This window comes from Zootoca vivipara, chromosome 1, assembly GCF_965207765.1.
Source record: "Zootoca vivipara chromosome 1, rZooViv2.hap1.1, whole genome shotgun sequence".
Classification (NCBI taxonomy): Eukaryota; Metazoa; Chordata; class Lepidosauria; order Squamata; family Lacertidae; genus Zootoca; species Zootoca vivipara.
In genome coordinates this window covers 49,227,139-49,248,466 of record NC_142582.1, presented here as the reverse complement: position 1 = coordinate 49,248,466, position 21,328 = coordinate 49,227,139, and the positions used below count along the sequence as shown (strand labels likewise).

The window sequence follows — 21,328 nt, the reverse complement described above, 5'->3', positions numbered from 1 at the left end:
GCCCCACCCACCTTCGCCGAGCCGGCACCGCGCGTCACTTCCGGGCGTGGGAAGGGCAGGGCTGTGAACGTGTCGGGGCGGGAGGAAGACGAACAGGAGGAAGGAAAGCGCGCATGCGCCCTTTCAAGTTCCCACCGCCGGAGCCTCGCTGTGCGAGCTACGTAGTCGCTGCTTAGTATGTTCCTCCCCCTTCGCGCTATTCATGTCTCCGGTGGGCTGCGCGCGCGTGCTGCTTGGTGTCGAGCCTGCTGATGATGATTGACGGCTGCCGTCTCGGAGGCCCCCCTCGCCCCGCTGTAGCTTCGCGCGTGCCGCCAGATGGTCCTTTCTTGCCGGCCGCGTGCGTGACCTCGGAAAGCGTGTGCCGCCTCCTTCTGCTGACAGTTCTGCTGCGTCCAGCCACGCGCCTGCTGGGTAGCTCAGGCATCCAGAGGGGTGTCTTGGTTAAAGTGTCAATACCCTTGGCAGACCCCATTCAAATCCCCATTCAACCCTGGATGAGGTTAGGCCAGTCATTGCCTAATCTGCCTCACGGGGTTGTTCTTGTTGAGATAGCCCTGTGATTTTTTTATTTGTTAAATTTATATCGGGTTCTGCCTCCCAAAAGATCCCAGTGCTGCAGACGCATCCTGATAAAACACTGCAATTAAGACAAGATAAACACGTATTAAAAATATTTTTTTAAAGGATAAAAACTGCAATGAAGTCTTTGCCGGCTGTTGCTGGACCACATCCTTCTGCATCTTTCATGCGTTCTCTCCACTCGTGGAAAGCTTCAATGACTTCTGGATTGCTGTAAGGGCGCTGGTTACAGGTAGGTAGCCGTGTTGGTCTGGATCGAAGTAAAATAAAAAAAATTCCTTCAGTAGCACCTTAAAGACCAACTAAGTTTTTATTTTGGTATGAGCTTTCGTGTTGCCTTCTCACGAGTAACACGCTCCAAACTCCGTAACTGGTTTTTACAGAGTTTTATTATATACATATGTACAAGACAGAGCAATCATGACCATGACCGTTTATTCCGAGTCAGAATCCGGAAGTGGTGCGCATCTAGATTGCCACCAGCAAATGAACTTTGAAGCCCTCAGTTTCCGCTTCTGCTCCCAGTGTTTGTCCCCCCCCCTGTGTTCCTGAGGTGAAGGGGCGGGGACGCCCCCCTCCCAACTGCTCAACTGTTGAGCAGGTTCCCTGGTCTCTGACACCTCTCCCTCCACAGTGCTCAGGTCCGCTTCAGAGCCTCCCTGCCTAGAAGGTGCAGGGATTGTCAGTCCAACCCCAGCACAGTCTCATCAGGGCTGACCTTAAGGCAATTGGGCCAAATTGGGCCCCACAGGCTGCTCCTAAGGGGGCCCCTGCACCAGGGCAATCTAGATGCATTTTATTTATATCTATAAGATTTTGCAGACTTTGGCTGTGAACTAGGGCCCTACCCCCAAAAATAAAAAAATAAAAATCAAGTTGCGCCCCACTGCTTCAAATTGGGCCCCACTGGCTAGCCCTGGGTCTAATAGTTGCTGGGCCTGAGTTGCCCTGCCCTTGCATGAAGTCTTGGGTTTACAGTTTTGGGAGAAGGGAGACTGGGGAGCGGGTAGGGTGGCGAGGCCCCCTAGAGGCCTGAGTTGTCCTGCCCTCACAAGTATTGGGTTTGCAATTTTGGGAGAGGGGAGACTGCGGCACTGGGGAGAGGGCAGGCTGGTGAGGCCCCTTAGACTTAGAGGTCCAAGTTGCCCTGTCCTTGCATAAAGTCTTGGGTTTGAAATTTTGGGAGAGGGGAGACTGCCTGCTGGGGAGCGGGAGAGCTGGCGAGGCCCCCTAGATTTAGAGGCCCTAGGCTTCAGCCTACTTAGCCTATACATAAATTCGGCACTGCTCCCCATATACCGGTACTTCCATTTTCCCCATTGTGCAACATGATAACTACCAGTGCGTAAATAAGCCCGGTAACATTCGCTCTTGTGTGCTGCCAACAACTGTACTGCTCAGCTCTGCTATTTCCACAGAGGGGGAGGCATTGCTGCCAAACAGAATTAAATTGCCCCCTGATTTTCCCAGTCCTGCCCACCCCCTACGCCCCTCCCTTGCTATGTGCCTGTGTTAACTGCCTTAAATGCAGATCTTTGTTGTGTTTGGGGTTTGATTCTCCTTATACATTTTAATTCAGAATACATTGTAGTGTTTTACTTTATGTTTTGAGATAGACTGAAAATGCCTTAATAGGTTTTGGGGTAAAGTGAAATTGTACAAAAATGATCTTTAAAAAAAATAAAATCCTATGCGTGAGGGTCGCCAACCTCGTGTTTGTGGGCACCAAGATGACATCAGGAATCATCCAGGAAGATATTTGTGGACACTATAGTGCCAATGAGTGCTGGGTTGAGAATCTCCAGATCTGCATGTGAGTCTTGCTACTCACTACCAACTTTAAAATGTCATACAGCTCTTGTGCAGAATGTTGGGAGGGTTGTTAAAGTAAAACTATTGCATTCCAAGCTCATCTATTATACAAGGGGCCGAAGTCTTTAACCTCCTAGATGCATTTAAGCACACTTTTAATAAATGCTAACCTTACTAACCGGTAGATACCATTGAACATTTGGGTGGCATTTATGGAGCTTTATGTGTAAGAACATAAGAAGAGTCTGCTACTGGATCTTTCTGTGGGAAACCTGCAAGCAAAACCTGAGCACAAGAGCTCTCTCCACTCCTGCAGTTTCCATACAGAAGCATTAATTTCTCCAACTATGTGGAGGCAGAGTATAGCCATCATGACTCTTAGCCACTGGTAGCTTTATCCTCTGTGAATTTGTCTAATCGTCTAATCACTAATGGATGTAGTGATGCAAAATAAAAAAATTCCTTCAGTAGCACTTCAGGTGCTATTGAAGGATTTATTTTATTTTATTTTATTATTATTTTGCTTCGACTCAGACCAACATGGCTACCTACCTGTAACTGGATGTAGTGATGGTTATTTTATTGTTAATGTGAGCTGACAGGTGGTTTTTTTCTTGTTTTTTTTAGCTACGTAGTCCCCCCCTTTCTCCCCACTCCTCATGAATTTGCAGTAAAATTAAAATAATTTAAAAAATGAAAAGAATAATAAAGTACTGACTTGTTTTACTGTGCATTTTGTGGAAATATGTCCAAGGTGTGTTTCTCCAGCCTTCAGAAATCAGAGTCCATAAGAAAGAGTAAATTTGGCCCCGGTCCCTCCAGCAAACACACACTCCCTAGTAAGCAAACAGGTGGAGCCCCCTTTCCCTCATGTAATAATAGCTGTCCACAATAAGAACACTGTTCTACCTTTTCTTCTTATTACATGACTTGCAATAAATAACTCCTCTTGGCAATTGACAGTGAAAACCCACAGTTATTTACAATGAGGATTGGGTGGGGTGGAGTAGGTTGAATTTTAAATTTTACTACTTGTGTCAACAAGCCCTGGCAAAGTCAAACATCCCCTCCACATCCATAGCTGTTTCTAAATAACCTCTGCCCAGAGGCCTGCTCCATGGAGCATTTTTCATCTATGTAGTGACATTGAAAAGCAAGGGTGGGTAAGCTTCAGGTTGCATCCGGCCTGTAAAGCTACAGGAAGTAAGTAGCCTGTCACCCCCTGGGTGTTATTGCCTGATCTCAGTGCTGTGGAATTCAGAGCTGAGATGGGGAGGTAAGGTGCTCTATTTGCTTTTTTGAGAGTGTTCTCTAAACAGTGGGCGGAGTGTGCTTTATCAAACAATCACTGCTTGGATGCTCAACACTGAGATGGGGAGATAAAACCTCTCTGCTTGTGAAGAATAAAAGGTGGCGTTTCAACCACCACAACAGCTCCCGGAGTGAGGAGGGATGGAAATGTTACCTTACCCTCTGCCCAGATACTTCTGTGAATAATAATTTAGAAAAACCAGTTGAGAGAACTAACTGTCCTCCAGAGTGCTGTGTGTGTGTGTGTGTGTGTGTGTCTGCACATGTGATTTGTGTGCTATATATGCAGGATTTGTGTATGTTATGTGTGGTAAGTCTGTATGTGTGGTACTTGTGTGTATGTGTGTTGTATGTATGTGTGTGCGCGCGCACACACACAGAGAGAAAAGTTACAGCCATGCCTATCACAGGGTTCCAGCTCTTGGGGGGCAGTGGCTGATAATCAGTGGGCCAGAAAAAGTTTGCCAACCATGCTTTAAAAGGAACGTTTTCTTTAACATGTCTAATGCAAGGACTGTGTGTAATCTTGCAAGGACTTGTGGTTGTCCTTGTCTCTCTACTGTGTGCTATTCTATGGTCACACCAATTAATCTAATGGCAACTTGCTATTTAGAACTACAAATACTTACACTGAGGAGGATTGGGTGGAGCAGAATAGAGGAGCGAGTGGAGATGTGTACGTAAAGCAAACATGACAGTTCCCAACACATACTATGTGCATTTTTTAAACTAGTGTGTGAAAGAGTCCAGTCATTTTATTTATTATTTTCTTCAACAAAGTTTCCAACTTGTACTTGAGCAGCAAACCAGCCTCAAAGTCTGATTCCTTCACCCGCCTAAGTGAGAAAAGGGGTGGTGTCTTATAGCCTAGCCTAAGGTGAGGCTTTCACATTTAATTTCTCACTGAGGAAGCAAAGGTAATGACACTACCAGAACATCAGTGGGCACATGATGCTTCCTTTGCTCCTCACACAAACAACTGAAAATAGTGATGGAAATGGTTGAAAAAGCTTGAAAAACCCTGAAATGGGCCATAACTGAAACATGGCCACCCTTTGAATTATTCATATTTTGCTATGCAGTTATCTAGCCAAGTAAACTATCTAACATGTACAAAAATGCATATATTGTGGGAAAGTATGCATAAAAATGCAAATATTAGTGAAGATAGCATACAAAAATGCATTAGATTATGGAAAATTATTCTGCAAAAATGTGTCTATTAGCAGTACATTAAGATGCACACTAAGATGCTGATGAATTTTCATGAGGTCTTTTTAAAAAAATAACATTACAAACTGATGTGGAAATTTGGCAAACTGAAGATTGGAAAAATGAGGAAATGGAAAGAAACTGAAACTGACAGATTCACAAATCTCTACCCCCACCTGCAAGTCTTACCTTCTAAAGCAAAATTGTTTGTCAGCTTTGCTTCCTTAACCAAAAGTGGGAAAGCAGTGGTTTCTTGCTGTTTCTTGCCCATTTCACCTGACAGTTCAACAAGCACTCAGTTTCAATGGTAAGCTATGTTCCTAAACACACCAGGGAGTATGCCTCATTGAATACACATGGGCAGACATCCCCAAACTCGGCCCTCCAGATGTTTTGGGACTACAATTCCCATCATCCCTGACCACTGGTCCTGTTAGCTAAGGATGATGGGAGCTGTAGTCCCCAAACATCTGGAGGGCCGAGTTTGTTGATACCGGCACTAGGGCTTACTTCTCAGTCAATATGCATAGAGTTGTGCCATTAACTTTTAAAACCATCTAGATCAGCCCACCTCTGGCCAAATGTGTGATGAGAATGGGTGTGGAAGTATTCCTAATAAAGAACCTTTCAGATTCAAAAGCCTTAATGAATTTAGCATATGTTACCGGATCTTTGCTTCCTGGTCATTATTATATTGGAACACGTTCCACAGAAGCTGGAGCCAAAAGCCATCAACAGCTTCATTGTATCAAACCCTTGTGGTTAAGAGTTTCCTCCTCTATCATGTAAACATTTGGCTTCCAGAGCATGTAGTTTTTTAAAACTACAGTATAGTTTTTGCAATTTGCTGACTGATTTGGTAATCTGGGAGTGGGTGGGATTGATCTCCATGGGAAAATTCAGATAGATGGGTAGTCACCATGTAAAACTCCTAGCCGGAAAATTTGCAGAACATATGAGGGCAAGAAACATATTTCCCAGTAGCAGCTTCTGCCTTTGTGGTTCTTTTAACTGGTGTAATCCTTAGACAAAGAGATTGCTCCACCCTGCTTCTAGTATGTGTGTGTGGGGAATAAACATGCTATGATCTTTCCACTTTAGTGCACGATACAAGTCAAGGGCAAGGCTTGGCCGAAAGCCCATTTCATAGCACTTCTCAAGGGTCTTCTCAAAAAGTTACTGCTACAATGTTGAAAATAGGTATTCCACATTGACAAAAAAATATTCTGTGTTTGATTTTGTTCTCTAGATCTTATAAAGGATGTTAACTTCGGCATCAAAACATAACCCCAAATTCTATCATACCACTCTGTGCATAAAACAGCATATAACATTATTGTTGCTACCAATGGGTAGGAAGCCAATTCCACATGATCTTTCTTCACAGAACCTTCTAAATAAGCAAGCTTTATGGTTGAGTAGGAAATTGAACCCTGCTCTCTGAGGTCCTCATCCTACCATTCTAACCCCCCCCCCCACTGACCCTCATTTCTGACATGTGTCTTGGTAGCTCCTGTTTATTTCATGTATTTTTGCAGGGGTATGATTTCGTAACAATCCTCTCTTATACCCATATTTAGAGAAATCTTATGTGCAATTGACCAAGGCTTTCCCTAAACATCCATTGGAATGTTTTCGCCAATATTCTGGGCGCATTTTTCATTTTTATTGTACACAAGAACAAATTTGAAAATATCCAGACTATGGCAGAGGGGGAGCTGATGCTGCAGTTCTATGCATACAAACTTATTTACTTGGGAGTAAGTCTTATTTAAATCAATAGGACTTCCTTAAGAAGAGCCCTGCTGCATCGGACCAAAAATTCACCCAGGCCACTATCTTTTCCAACAATAACCAGCAAGGTGTTCTTGCAAAGGACACATGGAGGCAACATGGGAGATGTACTGTTGCCTTCATCCCTGCTTGATTGTGGTCTTTCCAGAGACATTTGGTGGACCACTTCCCAGCATCCACAGTCTTTGTCCCTAGCACAAGTGTAGCCAACACAATGCCATTCAGATGTTGTGAACTACATCTCCCACCACCCCTGATTATTAGCTGGGCCCAAAGCCATGGTCTGTTTTTTTCCCCTCCTGTCACCCACAATACCCAATGAGTGAGAACCTTCTGTCCATCTTCTCTGTTTAGCCTGTCATCTGTGTGAGGGTGAAAGAGGATCTGCTTTTCTTTTGTTTGTTGAGTGCAGGGCAGAGGACAGGGGAAGAGCTTTTCACACAAGTTTCCGTGACCGAGGTAAGAAGGCAAAACCCATCCCTGCTTGCTTTTGTTGTAAAACTAGGGTGCGGGAAGCAGAAAATAATACTTTTCCCAATCTATATAGTTCTCCTTCGATTTGATTTTTGGGGTGCAAATTTTAAATGCTCTGTGTGTCCTTGTTCTTTGATTTAAATATGGAGCTGCAGATAGAGAATGCCCTCTCAGGTTTTCATGGTTTTTTTGGGGGGGGTGCGTTTAAGTTTCAAGCTGTATGTTTAAAAATGCTCTGATGAAACTTAAATTCATGCCCACTTGAACCTCGAAAGCTTGTCCAGAATGCAGAGCTGTCAACCCTCCCCCCCTTTTTTGCTGGAAATTCCCTTATTCCAGCGCCATTTCCCACTGCTATTCTTGATTGCTAGATATACTGTAGAAGACTGTCCCTGAGACAGGTGAGGCTGCTGATCTCTTATTTTCAAATCCGAAAGTTGACAGTTATGCCAGAAAGGATGATGGCTCTTGGACTAAAGGAGATTTCCCACCTCTGCTATGCATGCTGCATTGCACTCAGAGTAAACCATTGAACTTAATGATCCTAAGTTTAATAATAATAATAATAATAATAATAATAATAATAATAATAATAATAATAATTTATTTATACCCCACCCATCTGGCTGGGTTTCCCCAGCCACTCTGGGCGGCTTCCAACAGAAGTATTAAAATACAATAATTTATTAAACATTAAAAGTTTCCCTAAACAGGGCTGCCTTCAGATGTCCTCTAAAAGTCTGCTAGTTGTTTTCTCTTTTTCTCATCATGTGAATGGGACTAACATTGAGTACCACCTGCTTATTCCAGAATATATGTGTGCTAATAATGATAATGGGTGGGTGGAGATAATTTTGTGAGGGTTCTGTTGAAATGTGAGGGTGGATAAAAACACACACACACAATTGCTTGTGGGGCTGTTGGCTTTGGATGAAACTTGAATGGCAGGTGCCTGGACAGAGAATATATATATATATATATATATATATATATATATATATATATATATATATTATTGGGGTGGGAAGGGCAATTCTTGAAGTTTGTTGAAATGGAGGGGTGGTAGACACTTATCCTAGAATGTGTTAATAATGATGGTGGTAATCACTGACAAATATGTCTTTGCATATGAAGAGGATGATGCTATAGGATTGGGAGTCAGGTGCCCATGGTTCTAAATTTGAAATATTGGACTCTGTCTGCTGAAATGGTCAAACCAGCCTCCCAGGTGGGGGATGTGCTTAAACATTTGGTGTGTGCACAGTTCCATAGCCATTCATAACCTTACTGAAAATGTGGTAGTTTATTTTTGTTCTTACTAAATTATCTTCAAATGCAACACTTGTTTATAAATTGTAGGTTCCCCAAACAGTGTTACTGGTATGCTTTTGGTCTAGAAATTATATTCAATATAAATCCGGAAGGAGCAGAACTAGATCAAACCAGAGTTCCTTGAAAGTTTGTTAAGATAATGGTGATAGGCTTGGCAAACCAATTAAGATTATACAGTGTTAGGGCAGTGCAAATAAAAAAAGAAATAAATTTAATTTAATCTAAAGTTTTAAAACATCACAACAGAGACCGTTTAATTTTCGTTCAACATTGACATAGGACTCTGATCTGAGTTAATGAATACATGATCTTGATGGCTTGCTTTTCCTCATACCATGAGGTCAACAGCATAAGAGCAGGAGAAGGAAGCAATCAATGAATCTCCTTTGGATTTTCAGGGTGTTTTTTATGGGACAAGTCCACAGTGCAATATTATACATGTTTACTTGGAAATAACAACCACTTTGTTACATGGGTCTTAGTTACTCCCAGGAAAATGCACATGGGATTGCCATCAATGGCCAAACTGTTTCTGACATGCTTGTTCAAATACTTTCAAAGCCAGTAGAAATTATCCAAATTGTGTCCCACTACCCTTCCAGTTCGAAAAAAATCCTCTCCAATGTCACCAATGTCATCTTTTATTTATTCCTGTCTTCCGAGCTACAGTATATCCATCTTCTTTTCTCTGTGGTATTCTGAATAAATGTGCCTGCTGAGCCAATGGCACCAGATTCCTAAGTAGATGTTTTTCTTCAGTAACCTCTCATTGAATCAGTCCGGAAACTATTCCACCACCACTTTGCCCCCAAAATTGATAACTCTTTTGGTTGCCTCTGGGAGGATCCGCTGCACATTGCACAGTATAATATGGATTCAAAGGGCTACTTCGTTTAGCAACAGGTTTTGCATGGTAGCAGGAGATGGAATTGTTAGATGAGTGCCAGGTTCCTTTTAGCTCTACTGCTTGGTTATTGTGTAACATTGACTGATATGGAGGATTTAAGATGCAGCAATTTTAACTTCTTTGTTAAAATGCTCAAGCACTTTGAGAATGGTTTAACTTCGATTGGGTCCATGTATAACAGATATAGAACCCCTTGATCTTAATGAACGTGTTCTTGTGTCTCTACACAGACAACAGAGCAAGACCTCAATGATGGCAAAGTCAGTTCTGCTTTCTGATCTGGATTTTTCGATGTGTATCTTCTGAACCTCGCCATTGCTGATCTCCTCTTTGCACTTAGTTTGCCATTCTGGGCTGTAGAAAGAGTGCATGAATGGATCTTTGGCACTCCCATGTGCAAAATTCTGTCGCTTCTGAAGGAAGTCAACTTCTACAGTGGCATCCTCCTGCTGGCCTGTATCAGCATGGATCGCTACCTGGCAATAGTACTGAAACCTTGGGATTTGCTCACAGCTGCATAAACATCATATATGCCTTCATAGGGCAGAAGTTCCGGAACAACTTCCTGAAGATCCTGGTCACAAAAGGCCTCATCAGCAAAGGAGCCCATTGACTTGGTTTAGAAGTGGTTCCTCCTTTTCATCTACCTCTGTCATCACCTCTGTAACTCTGTAAAAGGCTGCAGGGGAGAAAAAACCGGATGGAATCAAACATTGAAATGAGGGTGAAACTGAGAGTCCTGCCACAAATGTTTGGCTTCATTCTTCCTTTGATCATCATGCTCTTCTGTCCAATGCAGATTATATATAGTTTCTTATAAAGAATCCAAACCATCTCTTGTTCTGCTAAGGCCATTCTGTCCAAAGTAGAATCCTGTGACCAAATTTTGACTGGATGTAGTTATCATTTCTATATGAACTTAACTAAAAATAAAATACACAGAGCAAGGAAACTTAATTCTCTCTCTACCTTTAATTCCTTATTTTGTAGAACTGCCTTTTGTATATTTTAAACTGAATATGTTCATCTTAGAAATATGATTTTGTTGTAAGCTTGCCCGCAGACCTATGATTAAGTCAATAACTGACCCCTTAGCAACTACTTTAAATGCATCCCATTGCACAAACAAACCTGTTCCTTCATAAGGAGTGTCCATTACTGAAAATGTGGTTCATGAATGACCTAACTTGGAACATTTGAAGCCAACTACATTTCAAGTCACCCAACTTTTTATGGGGAGAAGCTTCTGTTATAGGTCAGGAAATACAGCATCCATAGTATGTAGGAAGCTTCCTTTTTGACCTGCTGAACTCCACCTGCGTGTCTTCCCTTACCCGGGGGTGAGGGTAGTGTGCTATTTAGTGGATGATAAGATCAGCCTTTCCCATCTCAGTTATTTGCATTTTATGAGACATTGTTATATGAGCTGAGAGTCTATCTGATCCCTATTAAAACAATTATGTGGTTCTACCTGTCAGCAGGACTTCAGTTACCAATGTATCTAATAGGTGAGAGACACCCCCAAAGCTAACAGGAGGGGCCAGAAGGACAATATTTGCTCTCTCTGCGTGAAAACATTCACAGAAAAACAAATCAAGTTTTATGAAAGCAGAAATAGGCTTTTGGGAACCACTCCTGAGAACATTATTTGCAAGTCAAGCATGGCCAAGGTGGGCAGGCCCCAAATGAAGGAGCAGGGCCTTTCCTGGCTGGGAATTCAACTCGGGGCATGATGGCAATACAGTCTTCAAGGGTCACCAGGCAGAAAGGTGATGGAGAAGCCAGGCTCTACACCTGACTTCTTAGCATTTAGGGCAACGCCACTCATAGGACACAGTGCAGAGCTGGAGCTGGAGCAGAAGTCATTATCAGGCAGAACCCATGTTTCTGAAGCAGTCTTTCCAAAGCAGGTGCTTTCCAGATGTTTTTGACTACAGCTCCCATCAGCCCCTGCCAGTTGGCTGATGGGAGTTGTAGTCCAAAACATCTGGAGGACACTAGGTTGGAATAGGCTGCTGTAAAGGGTGTGACTGTGAAACAGAATTCGCAGAGGACATGTGCATTTTTGGCCAGGAGCCACAATTGCAACAGAAATCACATAAACTAGCTAGCCAGCCTGACAGTGAGGTGTGAAAAGATCAAGTATAATCTTTGTAGCAAAAACAACACAAGAGTCTTGCGGCACCAAAGGCTAATATATTTATTATGGCATCAGCTTTTGTTTACCAGTGGTCATACCCACAAATATATGCACACACAGAGTATTAATTTTTTTATTTAAAAAATGGTAAAGAGTGTGGCCAAATGCTTATCAAATACCAAAAAAGCTTGATCCGTGACCATTTTATTTATGTAAAATTTAAATATATATAGAATATATATATTCAAAAAAATATATAAAATGAAATCCCCAGGTGTCAGAAAAGGTTATTAATGTACACAACGACTGTGACCCGTGTTTGGTTAGCCCCAAAATGGAAAGTGAGCGAGGTCCCAACTAAAGAGGATTGACAACTTAAATTGAAAGAATATGCACAACTTGCAGATTTAACATATAGAATAAGACAGCAAGAAGAATATATGTTTAAAGAAGATTGGAAAACGTTTATTGAGTACAGTATATGGAAAATATGGAATATATTGAGTATATGGAAAATAACTGTGTACAGCTGAAAACACTGGCAGCATTAAGTTAAATTCAACAGAGTAAATCTTGATGGATGTAATAGTGGAAAACCAATTGGAATGGTTATGGTAAAAAAAATGCAGGGATGTAAGATATGCAAAATGAACCATGGAAAGAGAAGGTGAGAAGTCACTGGATATTTAAAGTTTGTAAAATGTTTATTTGAAATTGTAAAACAGAAAATAATAATAATAAAAAAGTCCCGTTGGTTTTGTTTGATGAGCATCACCTAAGCCCAACATCCCTGCACCAGCTAAAAATTGCCAGAAAGTATTATGGTCATTCACATTTGAAGTAGCTTCCCTAAAACATCCAAACTTTCTGCTTCATAGTCAAGCAATAGTTCCCTCTGCTGGGGAGTTGTAAGCAGAGCATCAAGGGACACATATTATTTCCTGCATGCCAGTCAGGCAGGTAGGATGGCAAAATATTATTTGGTGAAATCTTTAAATTGCTTTCCATCTTCTTGTCAGTGATTGCAGCTCTGATGTTGTTTCATAGCCCTTTATGTGGAGAATGATTTGTGGGCAGAAATTGTGTGTACACAGATGGATGCTGTGTTGGTCCAGCAAAGGAAACCAGAAGAACTTTCAGACTGTCACTATTTGGAGATGAGGTTCAGTCACATACTTCAAAATTCAGGATGGACTAATATACTTGATTGGGAGGTCTTGAGCAAAGAACCTTCTGCCGCAAATATCATTTTTTTGCAATTAAGGAAAGTGATGGGGCGATGCGCTGGAATGCGTGGGAAACCACTTGTGTCGACACATCGTCTAACTTCCTTGCAAACACATCGTCTAAATTCCCCACAAACAAATCAAGAAGCAAATCAAGAAGCAAAGAAAGCAACAAACAGGTAATCTGTGAGTGCCTTCATTCAGGCTTGTCACTCACATGTCATCTCACAGAAATAATTACTCTTGTCTTCTGAGCTGACCACGAAGGAGAGCAGGCATGCTTTTCTCTCTCCTGAGATGTGCTTAAATAAATGCTTGTAAATATGCCACATTCCTCTCTCTCGCATCGTTTCTGCTGCACAGTGGGTCCTGCTACTACACAATGCCCTGGCTTCTAAAGCCTGGGCTGTTATCTCACGCTTACACCGGAGGGTGGAGATCGCCCGGCAGCCGACCGGGAGGGCCTGGTACAGATGGGGACAGCCAGCTGCCCTCACGTCTCCCATGGTGTTGGCCAACATTTTCAATGATTGCATTAGAATTTTTCAATGCATGCAGACAGATAAACTCTGTCTACAGGAGTAGATGAGTTTCTGCACTATATCAAACTGAACAGCTTGATCTTTGATCTGCAAGGAAGGAGCTGTGAACTAGTAACCAAGTTCAGCATCATATTGGGGTAATCAAAGCGAAGGAACTGAACGAGCTACCTACTAATATACTTCTCACAGTTGGAGCTGTTTCCTGTTATATAGTCGCCCACAGCCTATTCCTCACCCAGCTTCTTAAGTAATATAAAGGAGGACTTGGTGTGCTTTCTGGAGGGAAGTTTTGCAAAGGCCAGTTCCTCCTAGAAAACACGAACTTTCAGCCTCACTTTTTTTGTGCTCTCAAGACAATTCTCTAAAGCAGGCAGGTAAGTGGATGACTCTGCCTAACTCTGCATAGGACTGAGGTTGAGGATAAGAATGATGATAAGGACAATATATTAATATATTGGGAATAATGCATTGATAGGCAAGACCTGGTATTCCAGAGTGCTAAAGTTCTACATAAATGTCTAACAGGGTAGAAAATAAAAGTTAAGCTGCTGTAGATTTTTGATGGTGTGATCCTCATTGTTCATCACAATGATTGGATCTGCCTTGTATTGGGATGCCAGTCGACAGACTCACATCTTACTAAATATTATTTTTAACAGAATATTAAATTATACCAGTCTAAAACCCATTTTACATGTGATACCACAGCACTGATCATAGTTTATCTTGCAACTGAGCAAACAGTATTTCAAATTTTAAATAATAATTGGAAACAAAATACACACAGAGATGTCTAATACTGTGCGATACTGGATTTTAATATTAATGTTGTGCTATAATTGTTGTAGCCCATCCTGGGACTTTGTGGTGAAGGGCAGGCAATAATAATAATTAAATAATAATAATAATAATTATAATACAGTAATAATAATACAGCAATGGATAATAGAATTATCAGCAGCAATTGTAACAATTATTTACTACAGCTGTCGTCCCTACAGCATTCTCAATACCTTGCTTTTCGTAAGTAAAAAAGACAGCAGTTTCACCTCTGCATGAGTTTCCTTGTGAATTTTCTAGTATGTTCCACACAAGTAACTCTTCAGAGCATTCAAACTCAGTGATGCACACTGAACTCTCATGTAGGGCCTGGCAATGTAGCGATTGTGCTGGATTCCACAGGACTAGCTAGCAGAGCAAAAGGGAGTTTATACTGCCAGTCCAAAGAAGCATCTAATCACAACAGGAATCTATTTCAGTGGAAGCTCCCAAGACAAACAATTTCTGTTTCCTACCAAGATGTCCAAATTTATATTGAACTCAAATCCACAACATAATTTATAAATCATACAAAAAATAAGAATATTGGTGAATGTCACTATAGGTTGACTTTTCTTTGCACTTAAATGAGTTCAGCCTGGATTTTGATTATCCATTGAAAGGAGTAATCTCTCCAGTATTGGCTGTTGCCCAGCATTAAATCAGAGAACAGAGGTCAGTGCAGGAAAATATTTATGCATGATGCAGCCCATAGTTTTCAGCTACATTGGGTATTAATGCAGACCTCAGAAATGAGACTTGCATGGCAGAAAGCAAACATGCTGTGCATCTTGAGAAAGAGGTGTGCTCACACTTCCTATTGCAAGGACAGCAAAAGCAACGAAGTTATTGGCACAGATTTCCCCACATTGCCATAAAGATGAAACTTCACATACATAGTTTTGCTACACAAGCATATCCTCTCCACAGGAAGAGAGCAAAATAGCATGTGTGTTTGTTTTGCAGTGTATGACAGATGTTTCAAAATTATCACGTAGAAATAAACACTTGATCTGTTTTCACATATGATGGTGTGCAGTATATACCAGGTGTAGCCAATGTGGTGCTCTGCAGATAATGCTGGACTACAACACCCATCATCTCTGACCATTGGCCATGCTGGCTGGGGCTGATGAGAAATAGAGTCAAAGGCCAAAGAAGAGTATTATGTTGGCTTGCCCCGGTGTACACAGATATAAATTTCCCCACCACGGGTAGGTTCGTATTGCAAAGGGAATGTGTGGTAAGTGAGGTGGTCCTCACAGTAGAAAGATGGCTGTTACTTTTGGGTAGGATTCAATTACGTACTGGCAAATTCAGGTCGCACATTATGATTCATCGGGAGGTTTTGCACAATAAACCAACTTCTCAAAAAGATCTGATTTCTGTCATAAGGAAAGTGACGAGGGAAAAAAATCCTAGAAAGGGTTGAAGCAATGTCATCTCACTATGCTGCAAATGAATTGGGAGCGAATGGCCTGACATTCAAGCTACATAGCTGGGGTCTTTCTGGACTCTAGCTACCATATCTATGTTGTCATAAAGTTCCACTTTTGTATGGAAGGAAGCCTGGTTAGTTGCATCAAATCAATGCATTTTTTTTTTTGGAAAAGACAGCCAAGTATATATTCGCATAACTAAGTGAGGTGGCACCTCAGGCTCTCTGGACATTGACACTTTCCCCAGGCCACACTCTTTCCCAGTCCACACCGCTTATCCCCAAGCTGCACCCTCAGCAGTTTTCCTTTGTGCCTTTCCTCAAATGCCTTTTCCTGGCTGGAAGATGGGTTTGAGCTGCGATAATAGCTCTTGCACCCCTGGACAGGGGACAGAGAGATGCATGGGGGATTATGTCTAAACCTCTGACATTTCCCATGTAAAGGTAAGAGTCACACCTGCTGCTTCACTCACATTTTCCTCCTGTCCCGTCCATCACCAGTGAGCCAGTCATGCCTTTTCCCAGAAAACTCCGTACCATTTCCTCTTCACCCCATTTCCCACCCTACCCCCCAAAATACTCCCCAACAGAGATTTAAAGTCACAGAATGGATATATATATATATATATATATATATATATATATATATATATATATAGGCTGTTAGACCTTTAAAGTATGTTCTTCCAAGTGAGTTCCAACATGTCCTCTTAAAAATATTTCCAAATTCTCCCTCTTTTCCCAGTACAGGAAAAGACCAGATATTTGGTAGGTTAAAAAAACAGTTTATTTACAAACTCTCGAAAGGTCAGAATCATGTGCTTTTTCATACACCAATCAGAAAAGTTGCACAGGCAGTAAAACGTAGCTTAGTTACAAAGTGATAAAACTTCCAGAATCCTTACCAAGAGGTTGGTAAAAGCCATGAGGTTGAGCTGCAGTAACCAGCTCAAACCTCCTTACATGCTTAGTTCACAGGTAGACTAAGGCTAACAAAGACTTGATTGCCCATTTCCTCCCAAGGTAAGGGGAAGTGGCATAACTAAGTCTGACTGGACAATGTACTCTATGGTATTAACCCCTTCATGAATTAATCAGACTTAAGTATTTGGAGTATATGAGGCTGGTTATCCTATGTTCTCCTTAACATGAGAACTGTGGGAGATTATTGACTGGGAATTCAATATTAACAATGGACTACTTCGCAGGCAGAATCAGAGATGCAAGATGTATATTTTTGGTTTTAATAATGTTTCAGTGTTTCACTTTTAGTTGCATTTAACCTCTTAGGGAGAATGAATGAAGGGAAAGGTTTGGTTTCTGTGTGAGGTTCCTGTGGGCCTGCATTCTACAACCTTATGCTCTCTAAGCCATAGACAAGAAACCCTGTCTAGCCCTCAAAGTGGCACAAATGGCCCTCTAGAATGTTATTCTAAGTTTATCATGAGTTAGCCCCAGAGTGTAAAACCAGCTATCCTTGACGTTTCCTGGGAGAAAGGAGAAGTAAGGGAAGTGAGATAAAGGAAGGAATGTCAATAGCCCGATAAAGGCCTGGTTGCCAGGGCAACGGTGAAAGAAATGCGACATTTTAGACCAATGGCCTGGACACATTTAGGCCACTCCAAGGTGATTGCGGGCGTTAAGATACCAATATGGAGCCATGTGTGTTTTACTTCTGGTGAGGTGTAACTTTTTGAAGCATTTTGAAAATGACAATGATAAATTTATCCATGTATAACAGATACATTACCTCTTGATCTTAATGAACTTGTTCATGTGTCTGCTTTGGCTTCAAACTCTACGCAGGTCCACAGCAAGACCTCAAGGATGGCAAATACATATGGGCTCTCTGATTTGGATCTTTTCGACCTAGATCTAGACGCTAATTACGCTAATTACTACGGCACTTTCAACCCTAACAGCGTAGCAGCAAAAGCACCCTGCGGAATCGATGTTATGCCCCCTGTGTTCAAGTACCTAGTGGCATTCATCTATGGCTTCACATGCCTTCTGAGCCTGGTGGGAAACTCCCTGGTGGTTCTGGTGATTGCCTACAACAAAGGAAACCGTTCTGCCACAGATGTGTATCTTCTGAACCTCGCCATTGCTGATCTCCTCTTTGCACTCACCTTGCCTTTCTGGGCTGCAGATAGAGCGCATGAATGGATCTTTGGCACTCCGATGTGCAAAATCCTGTCACTCCTGAAGGAAGTCAACTTCTACAGTGGCATCCTCCTGCTGGCCTGTATCAGCATGGATCGCTACCTGGCAATAGTTCATGCTACTCGGGCAGTCACTCAGAAGAGGAGCTGGGTCAGATTCGTGTGTGTCGGCATCTGGCTGTTCTCCTTCCTCCTCTCCCTTCCTGTAATTATCTTCCATGAGGCTTTCTTGCCAACTGAGAAGATGAAATGGGTTTGTTATGAAAATATTGGAGGGAATCAGACATCTGACATTAGGGTGAAACTGAGAATCCTGCCACAAACGTTTGGCTTCATTCTTCCCTTGATCATCATGCTCTTCTGCTATGGTGTGACGGTACACAGACTCTACCACACCAAGAACAGTCAAAAAAAGAAGGCCATGAAAGTCATCTTGGCTGTGGTGCTGGTCTTCCTGGTCTGTTGGCTGCCCTACAATATTTCTCTGCTTGCTGATACCTTGATGAGGATGGCAGCTATTGGTGAAAGCTGCGGCCGCCACCGCAGCATTAATGCAGCCCTTTCAGGTACTGAAATCCTGGGATTTGCTCACAGCTGCATAAACCCCATCATATATGCCTTCATAGGGCAGAAGTTCCGGAACAACTTCCTCAAGATCCTGGTAACAAAAGGCCTCATCAGCAAAGAAGCCTTGACTCGATTTAGAAAGGGTTCCTCCTTCTCATCCACCTCTGGCATCACCTCTACAACTCTTTAATAGGCTGGGGGGCGGGGAGAAAAAAGAAAGGGAGGAAAGGACTGCTCAAGACAGAGTATGTCCCACCACTGTTATAGTGAAGGTCTTTGTAGGCTTCAAGAATCAGGTTCAAAGATGATACCTCTGAAATGCTAAAAAAAAACCACCAACCACTGTTTTCCCCAATATTAGTGGAGATTCAGTAGTGCTTATATAGAGTGCCTTATAAACAATGTCCAATCAATCTCCTGTTCTCTTACCACCATTCTGTCTAAAGCAGAATGCTGTGACAAAACTTTGAGTGGATGTAGTCATCAATTTAATATGTGGTTAAATAAAAATGTGATATATAGAGAGTAAGCAAACTACATTCCCTTTCTACCTTTAATTCATTGTTTTATAGATCTGTCTTTAGTATAAATCGAATATATTTATACATCTTGATAGAAATATGTTTCTGCTGTAAATTGCAGTGCTATGCTTAAAGTCAGTCATGGACCCTCTAGCAAATGCTTTATGTGCATCCTTTGGCACAAACAGTCCTTTTTCTACACTCACATTAATTAGAAAACAGATGTTTATGCTTTTTAACACTTTATGGTAACCCTTAATCTTGTAACAAAAAATAATTTGAATTCTGTTTTTTTCTTTCTGTGCAACTGTTATTTATACCATGCTAAAATTAAATATTGATTTCTGTTCTAATTTTTAAACACCTCTGAAAACATTAGTATGCTGCCAAGGTTTTGGTGGCAATATAGAAAATATCCTTCTGTAATAACTTAGTTCCTGAAGGACAGATCCTGCAGCTGAGGCTCCAATACTTTGGCCACCTCATGAGAAGAGAAGACTCCCTGGAAAAGACCCTGATGTTGGGAAAGATTGAGGGCACTAGGAGAAGGGGACGACAGAGGACGAGGTGGTTGGACAGTGTTCTCGAAGCTACCAACATGAGTCTGACCAAACTGTGGGAGGCAGTGGAAGAGAGGAGTGCCTGGCGTGCTATGGTCCATGGGGTCACGAAGAGTCAGACACGACTAAACGACTAAACAACAACAACAACAACAATAACTTAGTTGACCTCTGGTTTTAATTTTTCATATGGTTTTTATCACGTGGTTTTATGTATGATTGTTGTAAACTACCCTTTTTCTGAACAGAGGTTTATACATATATATTTTTATGAGTAAATAAATAAAAATCTGAGATAACTATGCTTCCACTTCTGCCAGATTGATATACAGTGGTACCTCTAGTTACGAACTTAATTCATTCCGGAGATCCGTTCTTAACCTGAAACTGTTCTTAACTAGAGGCGTGCTTTCGCTAATGGAGCCTCTTGCTGCTGCTGCACCACCGGCACACGATTTCAGTTCTCATCCTGGGACAAAGTTCTCAACTCGGGGTAACTCGGAGGTTAGCGGAGTTTGTAACCTGAAGCATTTGTAACCTGAGGCATTTGTAACTCGAGGTACCACTGTATATGTCAGAAAGGTAGCCCTGCACTGTGAACAATATTGTATGTTGTTATGTTTTTCTTATGAACTCTTAAAAGTCTTTTCTTTGTTGTTGTTTTCTGAACAAGCAATAATGTCTTGTGGCATCCGAAAGAATAAAAAATTGCATAATGGCATAAACGTAGGTGTGTGTGTGTGGATACAGGGAGGTCAGAAGAAATTAAATGCATACAGTACGGAACGGTACTTGCATCATTGAAAGTAATTTTTCACAAGAGCAGTCCCCAACAAATATAGGTTGTATTAGCAAGTGAGAAAAAATTATCCCCTCATTTCAGCTGGATGTAGGAACACTAAAGTTTCTATTTTAATTTCCAACCAATGACGTATTTGCACATTTGTTAGATTTCATGTGTTCGATTTGAATCACTTGCTCTCCATGTCTGTAGTTGATGCTTAATGTGTCATGCTTAATGACATCACTACGACCTGCCTCTGTGTGTCAGGGGTTGGACTGAGGAGGAATGGTGGGGGCTGCCCCCCTTCTTCTGAACCTTCCCAGGAACAGGAGGACAGTATAGATTTAGAACAGTGGTTTGCAGAAGGTCATAGTTCAGAGGCTGCAGAGGGGAGAAGCTGGGAAATATTAGGAGAGGAACAGCAGGAAGAAGAAACACCAGGGGAGAGAGAGTTGACAGACTCAGTGTCTTTGGAGAGCATTCCTGACCACCCCCCAACCTAGGACCACACAAGCATTGAGGATAGTGGAACAGAAAGCTCAGAGGCAGAAAGATCAGATTAGCCGACATAAGGGTGATGGAGAATAGGAGAGACGGAGGGGGTTGGACTTTACTCAGAGCAACGCCATTATCTTAGGGAGACTGCATTCCTTCATGTCTCTCTGTGAATTGTGGAATAAATTACTTGGTAAGAACTCCTCTTGTTTATCTGCTTCTTGGCTGCCACTGTGGGAGGGATCATATTCCCTAAAGCCTGACATTGTGGCATTACTAGGGCCCTTAGGTTTCAGATCTGGGCCCTGAAACCCCAACCTCGCACTCTGGCAGACCCTTCCCTGTCTCTCATGCAGGGTTTTTTATGTTTCATCCATCGCCTTCTTGTGGGTGCTCTCATTTAACCCATAGTAGAGGACCTCAAAAAACAAAACAGAAGCAAAAGTAAAGTGGATAGAACACAGGAAGTAAAGCTCATGAAAAATAAAAGGAGAAAGAGCAACGAGAAGTAAATAAATTGGACTTCTGATTCTCCGTCTGTTAATTATGTATATAAACATTATTCAAAATATTCAGCATTCAGAATAGTATCCAGCTGTAATCCTGCTTGTCAATCTGCTAGGCAGTATTCTTCCAACCTTCAACCCCAG

General features: G+C 41.9%; 1 protein-coding gene and 1 long non-coding RNA gene across 2 annotated transcripts; both read left to right on the top strand.

Moving 5' to 3' along the window:
• Positions 1-130: 130 nt before the first annotated feature.
• On the top strand, positions 131-10,381 carry LOC148687550 (uncharacterized). The gene is made up of 2 exons (XR_015948365.1): positions 131-814; positions 9,655-10,381. It is a non-coding gene; the product is annotated as an uncharacterized LOC148687550 (long non-coding RNA).
• A 7,016-nt stretch (positions 10,382-17,397) lies between these two features.
• On the top strand, positions 17,398-20,114 carry LOC118091574 (C-X-C chemokine receptor type 1-like). The gene has a single exon (XM_035128706.3). The coding sequence runs from the start codon at positions 17,417-17,419 to the stop codon at positions 18,506-18,508; it is 1,092 nt and encodes a 363-aa protein (XP_034984597.3). The 5' UTR covers positions 17,398-17,416; the 3' UTR covers positions 18,509-20,114.
• The last annotated feature ends 1,214 nt before the right edge of the window (positions 20,115-21,328 follow it).

Coding starts and splice junctions, on each gene's coding strand:
- LOC118091574 (XM_035128706.3), top strand. CDS start 17,417: ATGGCAAATACATATGGGCTCTCTGATTTGGATCTTTTCGACCTAGAT.